At 41.2% G+C, this 12,701-nt stretch overlaps 1 protein-coding gene across 2 annotated transcripts; it reads left to right on the top strand.

The window, feature by feature from the left end:
- The first annotated feature begins 5,590 nt into the window (after nt 1-5,590).
- mlh3 (mutL homolog 3 (E. coli)) lies at nt 5,591-12,671 on the top strand. 2 transcript variants are annotated; one of them, XM_080784706.1, is made up of 12 exons: nt 5,591-8,923; nt 9,101-9,202; nt 9,378-9,457; nt 9,582-9,686; nt 9,792-9,876; nt 9,988-10,056; nt 10,241-10,349; nt 11,196-11,355; nt 11,474-11,497; nt 11,603-11,681; nt 12,145-12,296; nt 12,544-12,671. In XM_080784706.1, the coding sequence occupies exons 1-12, from the start codon at nt 5,824-5,826 to the stop codon at nt 12,622-12,624; spliced, it is 4,146 nt and encodes a 1,381-aa protein (XP_080640832.1). In that variant the 5' UTR covers nt 5,591-5,823; the 3' UTR covers nt 12,625-12,671. The 2 variants fall into 2 exon arrangements, with proteins under 2 accessions (XP_080640832.1, XP_080640833.1); XM_080784707.1 differs by lacking the exon at nt 9,101-9,202.
- The last annotated feature ends 30 nt before the right edge of the window (nt 12,672-12,701 follow it).

Here is a 12,701-nt window from a genome sequence, read left to right as displayed (position 1 = left end):
AAAAGGCATAAATTAAATGGAAAACAAATTATATGTTTTTAAATTTGACCCTATTATGTGTCTATGCTGCCTTCTTGGCCAGGCCCCCTTTGAAAAGTGATTGAAATCTCAATGTGGTATTACACTGGTTAAATAAATGATATAATAGCCTATATAAAGAAAGTGTAATATACAGTATGTTCAATAACTGCAGCTGAAAGTTTCTTGGCCTAACAATACCTCTGGCGTCTTGCTTCTTGTGTTGGTCTTCAAGAACTCCTCATTTTGTGTTCCCTTGGCCCTGGCACTGTACATGTCATAAACTTTGCGTTGAGACTGTTGAAGCTTTTTGCAGACTGTCAGGTGCTTCTGTAATCGTTCAGCCATAAACTTTCTACTGCAGATTTCGCAAGGGACAAGCTGAAGTTGCTTGGACGTGTCTGGTCTCTCTCTGAGGCTGTGCTCCACCTCCTCTCTGTTGGTGCGGTACCGTGACCTGTCCTGATTCCTCTCGTTCAACTTGGTGTCCTCCTCGTCTTCCTCTGATATCCTCTCAGCTTGTCCTCTGCCTTTTGTTTTCTGTCTTCCACTGTGTGAATTATCTCTCGTTCCTTCCCCTACCTCACTTTTATCTTTCCCCCTACTACTTTTTCTGTTCTGTTCTTCCGCATCTCTGCGCTTTGTTTCCCTTCTTCTGTCCGGTTCTCCGTCCTGCTGTTGTTGATGTCCCCCAGTGACCTCCTCCTCAGCTCTCCTGTCTCTTGTTGGCTGTTGCTTCTTCACAGTAACCCTCTCTTCTGTTCTGCCTCCTCGTCTGTTCCACTCTTCTTCACGCACACTCTTATTCCTATCTCCGTTCCTTTCCACTTGCTCCTTCTTTCCCTGCCGTCTCAAGTCCTCTGGTGTCTTTTCATATCTGGACATCTCTGGTGTCTTTTCATATCTGGACATCTCTGTGCCTCTGACTGATTCTCTACTCCTTCTTTCAGCAGGAGGTGCCATCGTTACTTTCTGCCTTCCCTTGTCCTGCTCTCGTTGTCCGCTGTTGTGCCTCTGACTCATTATATCCTCACCTGAGGCAGCTCTCTCCCTTTGGACATTTTCTCTCAATTTACCCCCAATTCGGCATAGCTTCTCGTACATCATAACCTTTGTGTTAAGTATTTCTTCTTCAGTAGACAACCTGTGCAAGTCTCTTTTTGGCTGCTGGGATATAGGGACATCTCTGTAATTTGAAAGAAGCTCTCCTTGTTGGGACAATAAAGGACATTCCAAGGGCTTTTTGTTGCAGGTTTTGCCACTGTACTCATTGTTACCTCTTGGCTGTGGAGAGGGTTTTACTAATTGATGTGGATTGAGTGAGCCTTGTGTTCCGAGGCAGAGAGTTCTTCTGTGGTAAACAGGCTTCACTGGAAATGGCATGTCTACTCTGTGTGCTTTATGAACTGGTACCTCTGTGGAAACTTGTCTTACAGAGTTGTGCTGCCTTTGACGACTAGAATGTGACTGATCAGACCTCTCATCTGTTTGCTGTTGCTGCCATTTTTTACTTCCCATCATCTCTTGGTGTCTGTTATCCGAGATGAAGCTGCCCTGGTGCTCCATGGATTGGCAGGAGATACTTGAGCCCTATTTGGACTCTGGGGACTGCTGGAGTTTTTCCAGGAACACTCCTATTACAAAAGAAAATACGTTTTAACCCACTTAAAGACCTGACGTCGAAATTTAAAAATGTTTTCTAAATCTGAAATACCTATGTTTCTATATCAGTGGTGCTCAATATTTCATGTCAAGGACCCCAAAAAAGTATGTAATTAGCCGCCGACCCCATCTGAAAATGGGGTTCGAGGTTAAAAATGTTCGCTCTGAATATATATTCCAAGATTTACGCCACATTTATATAATTTTTCAAAAATAGCAGATCTACAAACTCATAGCGTGGCACTTGGTGCTGCAATATGAGCTTGTAGATCTGCTATTTTTCAATAGCTAAAGTATAACATATCGTTATATAACGTGACATGGCTTGCTGTAATTGATTAATGTTGTTAGTTATGTCAACTTATAGATACATTCACAATTGTGTCACAGATATTCAAGTAGGTAGTTTGTAGCTAGCAATAGCCATTCAATTGCAGTGTCTCTCATCTACTTACAGCTCTGAGCTCTCCCTCTGACACTTGTTCTCAGTTGTACAATTCAGCTTGCATGTCCACTGTTAAACGAAATCCAATGTTTTTCATTAGGAAGAAAATACCAAAACTTTCTTTTGTTAATTGCAATGTGCCGAATAACAAATATATCTTGCTTGCTTATGAACTGCGTCTGCAACCTGTGTTGTTGACGTTCGTTGCCTAGAGACCATAGACTGTAAAGCTAGAGACAAGGCGTTTTAAAGCCGTCTTCTGATTGGACTACGTATCACTTCCGGTAGCAGAGTCCCGTATGTTTCAAACAGAAGTGTCAGAGTGACAGAAAAATCTGGATGGTCATCATTACACAGTTTACTACTCTGTTCTTACTCATCACATTTAGGTAAGGATTTGTTTTATGTAGCGAAATATAATCGTTTCATGAATTAATACAAAGTCATTTTTCTTTAGCTCGGGATGTTTTTGAAGTGCAAGTGATCTATACTCGAGTCATTTGATATAGGGGGCGGCTAATGGCTAATGTAAACTGCATAGCATAGCCTGTGTTTAGCCCTATATTATGGCTGTGATATTACAATGACATACATTTCATGTATGTATTCCAATGACACATGTGATGTATGTCACAGCCATTGATTCTAGGGCTAAGCCTGCTGTGTGCAGTGCATGGTTGTTAGGTCAGATATTAGTTTTTATAACACTGTCACTCACTATTATTATAACATCACCAGCAGCAAAAACACATCATTCATGTTTTTGTGTTGTTCTTTTTTTTAGGTCCATTATGTCCTGTGAGGAAGACCTAATTTCAGTAGATTATGAAATATTTGGTAGAGTGCAAGGGGTCTTCTTCCGAAAATTCACACATGTGAGTTATCTTATCTCTCTCTCTGTTGCTCTCTCTCTCTCTCTCTCTCTCTCTCTCTCTCTCTCGCTCTCTCTCTCTCACACACACACACACACACACACACACACACACACACACACACACACACACACACACACACACACACACATAATTCAGCAGAAAAAAGTCCATCTGTCATGATCTTTATGTCTAATTCAGTTTGTTTGATTTTTTTAGGCAGAAGCGAAAAAACTAGGCTTGGTTGGCTGGGTGCAAAATACGGACGAGGGAACCGTTCAAGGGCAGATGCAAGGCCCAAGCTGTAAGGTGAAACAGATGCAGGAATGGCTGAAATCCACTGGGAGCCCAAGCTCAAAAATCACAAAGGCAGAGTTCAAGAATGAAAAGAAAATTCAAGCTCTTGATCATTCAACCTTTAAAATAGTTCGCTAGATGTATTATTTATTTTTATTTATTATTTTTTATTGAATGGAATGTACTGTATCACATTTGCTGACTGTTATGGTTCTTATAGTAGCCTAAATATAGGCTAATAGCCAAAATGAAAGGGGGGGGGGGGATAAATATAATTAAATGCAATAATACATCAATAAATGCATAATTTTTGGGCTCTATACTTGGTCAGCTCGTTTTTTCCATCTACATCAAATCTCTTTGTCAAAAATAGCCAATCTACAAGGCAAACTCGCCTTGTGACGTGAACTTGTATAGCTAATATCTACTATTTTCTGTGAATGTTTGCCCCGGGAATCGGGATGCTAGGACTGGTTAATAAATAGCGGTGAAAATAGAAGATCTACAAGCTCACAACACGTCATGATGCGACACATTGTGAGCTTGTAGCCTAGATCTGCTATTTTCACTAGTTTGGTTTCCGAATTGAGTTTTCTTTGACGGGTGGCTGACATCTCCCTTAGAGAAGGTGAGAAGTTCAGTCACACGAGAGCGACTTGGAGTAGAGTCGCTGATTCTTCGCCTGGAAAGGAGCAGGCTTAGGTGGTTCGGGACTTTGGGCATCTGGTTAGGATGCCTCTCGGGAGGAGACCCCCGGTCAGACCAAGGCACAGATGGAGGGATCACATCGACTCACTGGCCTTGGAACACCTCTGGATCCCCCACCCCAGGATGAAGTTACTAATTTTACTTTTTTTGTACAATGTTCCTTTAGAAAATCTTGAGGGAAACAAAAATAAATGTATATTTACTTAACCAACCCATAAAAATGTGTCTGCGACACAGAAATAGGTCTCGACACAGTGTTTGGTAACCAGTGCTATAGTAATCCTACCGTCCCTATTCTGAGGTGAACATGTGCAGAATGTCCTAATAGGATAGAGTTTAGGACTTTGACTGAGCTTTGCTTTGACCTTGGGATCATTGTCCAGCTGAATGGTGAACATTCTTTACCTTACTGACTTTATTGTCCTTCTAGCAAAATGTCTTTTCTGTCCAAAATGTACATTGCCGTAGCAACAAAGAGACAGCAGACACAGGCTGGCTGTCCAGCATGATGCTGTCACCGTATGTCACAGCAGGTTGATCCTGTGCTCCAAACACCTTAATCTTGTAGCCTTTTTTATTATATTAGGTTTTTTTTTATAGACATGACAAAGTTATTAGTTTTAATCTTGTAGCCTTTCCCTAATACTTGCATTTGTCTACGATTATGTCAAACATTCAGAATGGTTCAAAAATAGGAATTGGAGAAAAAAAATCCCAAAATATGGTAGCATTTTATTTATTTTGTATACGTATACTGGATTTTGGGTCTCGTACTCCACTGAGAAAAAACATTAATATATTTTAAGTGCTTTAAATTTACATACAGGCATAAAAGGCCTTTGGAGGCATAATAGGCATTTTTAAAGAATATAAGTTGTATTAGTTCTTAATGTTAAAGAATAGAACTTTATTAGTTCTTAATTAGTTGAGACTACCGGTATGTTAGTCTCAAAGGGCTCTACATGCCCACATAAGTAACAAAGGAAACGAAGTAACGGGTTTGATCCAGCAGGGCCTGCACAGTCTTTGATTGATTGATTGATTTTGATTGAAATATTTATTAACAGTTTGCAGAATTACAGTACATTTCAAGCACAACTCAATACAAAGTCTGTGTGTCAAAGTATCGGTGAGGAAGACACTTAACCCATAAATGCTCCCCAGCGGCAGTGTACAAATAAAGTAGCCACTGCTCATTACAGTTAGAATAGGACATGCAAATGCAGAGGACAACTTTCACATTATGAGCAAATTTACAATGACAAAGCATTCATAGTGAAAATAGCCAAACTAGATTAACTATTTTCACACATAATTCCCCAAATAAGGACCCCAGGATGAAAGTAGTTTCCTTTTTTATTTTTTATTTTTACATTCAACCAATGTCCTTTTAATTTAAATCAATAAAAATGTGAACTCAGATTAAATGGCTGACTGGTGTCATCGTTGACCACTCCACGCCAGAAGGTGGCAGTGCTTGCTAACTGTAGCGTCTTAAGCTAACAAGTTGTTTTTGTCTTTCAACTGTAGAAGTAGAACCTAGAACGGAAGGTAAACACTGGAGCACCGTGGGCATGCAGGACTGATGCAGGATGGTTCGTTAAACGTTGTAGAAAATAGTAAAATACATGATCATACAACTACTTTGGACGTGGTCACCCGCAGTAGCTCAACCGAAATGTTTTGCCATTTTGATCTGTCCAACACCACTGACGACCAAAACATTTCTGTCGGTTGGGTAACGTTACGTTACGAAAAAGGAGACAGTGCAGGGACCCTTTCGACTGAGATCGAGGACATTACTTCCATCTGATCTGAACAATGATTAAGCGTCTGTCTAAAGAGGTACAGGGGAAACTTCGTTCCGGAGTCGCTATTTGCTCTCTTCAGCAATGCGTTGAAGAGCTTCTTCTCAACAGCATTGATGCAGGGGCGACATGCGTGGGCGTGAGGATGGACCTGGAGGCATTCAAAGTCCAGGTGATTGACAACGGTTCTGGGATGGACCTGGAGGATATGGAGCAGGTTGGAAACCGATACTTCACCAGCAAATGCTCTTCTGTGGAAGACCTGGATAACCTCAGATTCTATGGATTCAGAGGTGAGGCGGTTGCCAGTATAGCCTCCCTTGCCACGCTTGTTGAAATATCATCACGGACCAAACGGTCCGTGAAAACACACGTGAAGGTCTTCAAGGATGGCAAGGGGCTAGATGTGTTCGAGGCTGACGCCACTCGACCCTCTTGTGGGACCACCACTGTGATTTGTAACTTCTTCCACAACATGCCAGTCAGAAGGAAGAGGATGGACCCTGTCCTGGAAGGTGAGCGGATCAGGCAGCGCGTGGAGGCCATCTCCCTCATGCACCCTTCTGTCTCCTTCACACTGAAGAATGACTGCACTGGCGCCATGGTGGTGCAGCTGTCCAAAGCTAGAGACACCTATAACAGGTTTGTTCAAATACACGGCTTAGGGCGAGCACAGAGACTTGGAGAAATCAGCTACACTCGTGGACAGTTTGAAGTGAGCGGTTACATAGGAAGAGAGGGCCATTACAACAACAGTGTTCAGTACTTGTATGTAAATGGCAGGCTCCTCCTTAAAACACGGATCCACAAACTGCTGAATGTTGTTCTTCGCAAAGTGAGGAGTTCAACTAAAAAGAATGACAGTCCAGATGTGCAGTCGTCTACCAGGAGTCCTAAGCACACAAGAGGCCATGATTTGCAATGTGGTATGTATGTACTCGACATCAAATGCCCCTACTCAGAGTATGACATTTGCCTTGAGCCTTCCAAAACTCTCATTGAATTCAAAGACTGGGATGGTGTTTCACTCTGCATCGAAGAGGCAGTGAAAATATTCCTCAGCAGAGAGAACTTGGTGAGTGAGCTATCACCAGAGGATTTGGAATATACAGCTCCAAAACTGTTTGGGATAGCAGCCACAGAACAAGAGGAGCATGACAATGGTGACCAAGGCATCCAAGCAACTTTAGCAGAGTCCCCATTGGAATGCAATATTCGGAGGACAGTAGCATCTGTACTTGTTCATCGCAAATGTCAGGAAGTCTCTGTTCTTGAAAACAACATCGGCCTGACATATGGTGAAATCGAGCCCAAAGTAGAGGTTGATGAAGAAAGGCTTGGAGCAGAAAGCATCCTGTTGAGGGATCTGGAAAGGAAACAAGATCATAGTTATATAGACAAGGAATGTGCGTCAAAATCAGATGAAACTAGCCAAGAAGGGATGCAGTACGATTTAGTCACACTAACTGACAATAACATTACTAACATCGATATGTCAAATTCCCATGACAAGAGGGAAGAGTCACAGAGTATTGAATGCATGCCTAGTTCAGTCAGCAGGGCACAGCAAAGTGAACAGCAGAAAATAAATAAAGACCGACTGATGATAATGAACAATATTGTCACACAGGAAATTCAACCCAATTCAAGCTCTTTCACACAAGTTCGACATCATTGTCAGGACACAAATGGACATGGACAAACTTCAGTAGATCACAAAAAGATCAGTTTATCAGATCCATATGTGCATGATATTCTGCAGGCTCGGGACAAGGGCCAGTACAGTAGACCACGATTTCAACAGCACATTTCAGCATTGGAAGGAATGGAAAATTCCTTCCCATCAAAACGAAAATTCTCCCTTATAGAAGGCACAAATCATAGTCAAGCTCAACAAGCTTTTGAGGACCTTCCACCTGGCATGACCTCCAAGATGCCAAAGGTTACATTGGGTCAAAGGTTGTCTTTATCTAAAGACCCAGGGTCTCTGGACCAGTTCAGAAGAATATATGGAAAGTTTACTGAACTGAAACCATCCTCTGAGGAGGCTAAATGCAGTGGCTTACTATCTCATGCCAGAGTGTCACAGACAGACAACTTCCCTTTGAATCCACAGAGTGTTCCAGTCAGCCAGGAAGAGGTACAGGAGAGTGATATTACAGAGACACAAGAAAAACAGAGAGACTCAAAAAGCCACATGTCTCTTTCTATGTTCACCAGGATAAATCCAATCTCAGATCGGAAGAGACAAAGTAGAGCATCCTTAGCAGCAAAACTCTGTAATTTAAAACGACAACAAAAGACCAATGTCAAACAACGTGCCCTCAAACATAATGCAGGTACCACATCTGAAAATAATGTTTGTTTCAGGATTGCAGATGACAATATCCATGATGGCAACAACAATGATCAAGTCTGTGGTATGGCATCGAAGGCTGAGTGTGTAACAAGTTGCAGTTTGAGTCTGGATCAGTTCAGAAGAATATATGGAAAGTCAACTGAACGGAAACCATCCTCTGAGGAGGCTAATTGCAGTATCTTAATAACTCATCCCGCCGTGACACAGACAGACCATTTGCATTTGAAACCCCAGAGTAATCCAGTCAGCCAGGAAGAGGAACAGGAGAGTCATATCACAGACACACAAGAACAACAGAGAGAGTTAAAAAGCCCCCTGTCTCTTTCTATGTTGACCAGGCTAAAGCCAATCACGGATCAGAAGAGAGACAGTGGAGCATCCTTGGCATCAAAATTCTGTCAATTTAAACAGAGACAGAAGACCGGTGTCACTCAAAGCACACCAGTGAATGATGTTTGTTTCATGAATGCAGACGACAATATCCAAGATGGCAACAACAATGAACAATCCTGTGGTACGGCATCAAAGTCTGAGTGTGTCACAAACTGCGATGCAAGTCCTCAGTTGGCTGAGAAAGAAGAGCTCACAGCATGGGGAGACTGGCTGCATCATTATGATGATTCTGTAGGGAAAACAGTCTATGTTAACAAAGTGACCGGTCTCAGCCGATATGAGGACCCATCGACGGAAGAGACGCAGGTGCGCTGCACATCAGACATCACCAACATGGCGGTCAGTGTCATCTCTAAAACAGGTAAGTGATGCTTTGCTTCTAGTTTGTTTGTGCTTACAGAGACAGTAGACTTGATGATAACAGGAAATGGCTATAGAAGAATGATTGCCAACCTGAACCTACACAGTGGATATAGTTTTTTTTGCTGTGAATGTTAGTAAGTGCATGTGTGTCCTTGCTCTCTTTCCTGCATTGTAGGGATGGAATACAGGTGTTACCCTTTTCAGATGGATCTAGTGTTTCCCTTCCTTCCTAAATCCAGGGCAGAAAGAGTGATTAGTACAGGGCCTGACAACAGAGGTACACTTAGCAAGAGTATTGGATCAGAATTACAGTACATGGTATACTGTTAGGGCCAGCCACACACACACACACACACACACACACACACACACACACACACTCTCTAGTACGTGAATACATATTTACATGTGAATGTTTGTATTTGTAATGTTTTTATGTTGTGTCTTCTCAGAGGATGATGCTCAGACTGTGAACTCGCTTTCCTCAATGTACTCAGAATGGAATAATCCTGTGTTCGTCCGACCTCCTATGGTAAAAGAAATCTTGCTTTTGTCTTTTTGTCTTTCCAATGTTATTGCATAATTTATTTAAATGATGGTGCTTTTCAATGGGCATAATCATTAAATACATGTAACATGGGTCATTGTTTCTCTAGGTTGGTATTGATATATCAAGTGAACAAGCTGATGGATTGGCAGTGAAAATTCACAACATCCTGTTTCCATATCGCTTCTCTAAGGCTATGGTGCACTCAATGAAGGCAAGTTTGAACTTCCAAGTACATTTAGTACATTTCTCTTTTTAAAGCTCTGGCTCAGTTAAAAACACTAAAGTCTGTTGCCATGATGGTTCCATTGCCATGTAGGTTATTAATCAAGTTGATCAGAAGTTCCTTGCTTGTCTAATCGATACGAGAGACCAAGGGCCTGCGACAAACGGTGAACGTGAGGGTACGTTTATTATTATTATTGTTATTCAAAATGCATCTTCAACTGTTCGCCCACACTTTATGTTCAGTACATTTAAAGATGTGCTCAAAATTCATATCCATTGAACTTTAGGAAATCTTCTGGTGTTGGTGGATCAACATGCGGCCCACGAGAGGGTTCGACTTGAGAATCTAGTCGCAGGTAAAAAAGCAGAACACAGACCATGGGTTGTTGATGTCAACAACGCCGGACAGTCACACTGCTGCTGTTGTCCTAGCTGTATCAAGTCGTAACTTGGTCGTCAAAACGACAAACCCACTGTTTTACACATGTCAATATGTGATGTGACAATAAATTAGATCTGACTGTCTGTGGTTTACTGTAGATTCCTATGAGGATGACCCAGAGGCACCGGGGGAGAAACGTCTGTGTTCGTCAAACATTCTGCCACCATTAGAGATCAGTGTAACAGCGGAGGAGCTGAGACTGCTCAGGTTTGTGACAAACATGCCAATGATAGAAAATATAATATAGCTTAAAGGAGAGGGAAGAATCTACTCATAATATCTGTAGTAAAGTAATGGTAAAATCTGAGACTGATTACATTTTTTGGGACTTTCTTTTAGCTTTTATATCCTAGTCATTGCTGTGCACTAATCATAGGGGTTTTATTCTAGAAAACATACCTATTGTATGTAAATTAAATGTATTACCTTATCAATAATATCTTATTGTGGGCTTTTACACATATAGCAGTATGACATCACAAAAGGCTGATCAATCTCTCAAACTGATCAGCTGCACAAGGAAATGTCTCCTAGAAATGTCTATTTACTTTAGCTTATTGATTATTTTGCCTAAACGTAACAATCTCTAACGAAGAAAATTAAACCGTATATGTAAACTTGACCACCCATAATAACTATTCATAACCATTAATTTATATTAAAAAGAAATCTCTTGAAGGCACCAAATACGTACCGTGATCACAGGTGTTTCTAACTGAACTATCTGTAAGCTATAACCATTTGATCGGTCAGGGGCGTTGAATGCCAGGGTGCTATGAGTCTGAGAGCAGTTGTAGACTTCTAAAAATGTGATACTCCTTGTTGGTCGGTCAATCAACCAAGCTTTCTTTGAAGAGCAAAGAAATTGAAACCTAGCCTACAGAATCAGACCTGCTAACTCACATACATTATTTCAAACATTACAAATTCAACTTTCTCACAAAGAAATTCAAACTTATGTGCACTAAATCTATCAATTTCACCAGCAGATGTCACTGATGTGCACTGTGCTGAATGAATCTTCTGTGTTATGTATTGTTTGTGTGTTTCTAGGTCTTTTCAGTCATGTTTGAGAAGGCTAGGCCTGGAGGTGGACTTTACAGAGAACGGGGGTCCACGGGTGCTAGTGGGGAAGGTCCCACTGTGTTTCATAGAGAAAGAGAGCAATGAACTCAAACGAGGGAGACCGTCCATCATCAAGTCCATAGTTGAGGTAAGTCAGTCACATACAAGCCTCTGGCTAAAGGGTGTTTTATCAGTCAATCATGATATGGCGGCTGGCCTAACAAATGTATTGTCTTTTAAATTTTCACTCTACAAATTCCCTTTAGGAGTATTTTCAAGAGCAGACTGAGGTGAGTCATTTCTCTTTACTCACTTAACTCTTAATTACTTAACTTAATGTGAGGAGAAATGTCTATCGATCAGATATGGGTAATTCTTTGGCCTATTTCTCTTAGTTTCTCCGCTCAACTGGCAGAGTGAGGGGAACACTGCCACTCACGGTCCTGAAAGTCCTCGCCTCTCTAGCATGCCACGGTAGGTTTCACATACTTCGCTATCCTCCAATAGAGTGCTACTACGGGTATGTCTTATTGTAGGCTAAATGGAAGTTACTCCCACCATGAGATGCTAGTGAATTTGCATTCAGTTTTGGATTCATTAAGAAAATAAGTAGCGCTTATGTTACCTTTGTTCAACAAAATTTCCACAAATCAATACGTAATTTTTGATTATTGAACCACACACACACACACATGCACCTAGCTACTGGATGTAATTTCTTTTGTAGAACCAAATGTTCTCTTAAGCTTATGTTAATCACAAAATTGAAAACCCCGAATCTCAATCTGATGAGGGAACCTATTGTGAACTCATTTCAGTTTTAAGACCACAAACTAGCACTCAATGAATCTTTTATGTAGTGAAATTACACTGTGTCAATCTTGTGTACAGTCCATATATTGATACAACCAGTTGCTATGCTTGCGTATTGGAACAGGTGCTATCAAATTCAACCACAGTCTGAGTAAAGAAGAGTGTTGCAGCCTGATAGGATCCTTGTCCTCCTGCCAGTTGCCTTTCCAGTGTGCACATGGTCGCCCGTCCATCGTCCCCCTGGTGGACATCCTCCACTTGGACAACGATCAAAAGGTACATCACACAGAAAAGACCTCACTCAGTAACTCTGATTCTCTCTCTAGTCTAAAGGGAGTAGTAAACTAAGGCCTGATAGTTCAACAAAAATAGCTTATCTACAAGCTTAAAATGTGTTTTGTTGTAGACTGCCTGTTTTTGGCACACAGATAGTTGCAATATCCACAGCAAAGTTTGTCTCAGTCTGTGCAAAAGATAACACATGTAACACTTAGTCAAAACTATGTATTTTTTATCCCCACAGGAATTACCAAAACCAAACCTCCTAAAATTGAGAAGGATGTGTAGAGCGCGGGAACTTTATGGAATGAAAGAACATTTTTAGTATATATTTGTATACTGTCTGGTCAAGATTTTACTTATTCAATTTCCTTCATTAAATGAGACAACTTGTTAAAAGCT

The sequence above is a fragment of the Protomyctophum bolini genome (assembly GCF_963924005.1).
Source record: "Protomyctophum bolini genome assembly, chromosome: 15".
In the NCBI taxonomy this organism is placed as follows: domain Eukaryota; kingdom Metazoa; phylum Chordata; class Actinopteri; order Myctophiformes; family Myctophidae; genus Protomyctophum; species Protomyctophum bolini.
Note: the sequence above shows the minus strand (reverse complement) of the source record. Positions and strands in the feature narration are given on the sequence as shown.

Bases quoted from the DNA above. Each gene is read 5' to 3' on its own strand.
- mlh3 (XM_080784706.1), top strand. From the start codon at position 5,824: ATGATTAAGCGTCTGTCTAAAGAGGTACAGGGGAAACTTCGTTCCGGA. The intron at 11,682-12,144 runs GTAGGTTTCACA...GTATTGGAACAG, and splicing joins CGCCTCTCTAGCATGCCACG to GTGCTATCAAATTCAACCAC. The intron at 12,297-12,543 runs GTACATCACACA...TTATCCCCACAG, and splicing joins ACTTGGACAACGATCAAAAG to GAATTACCAAAACCAAACCT.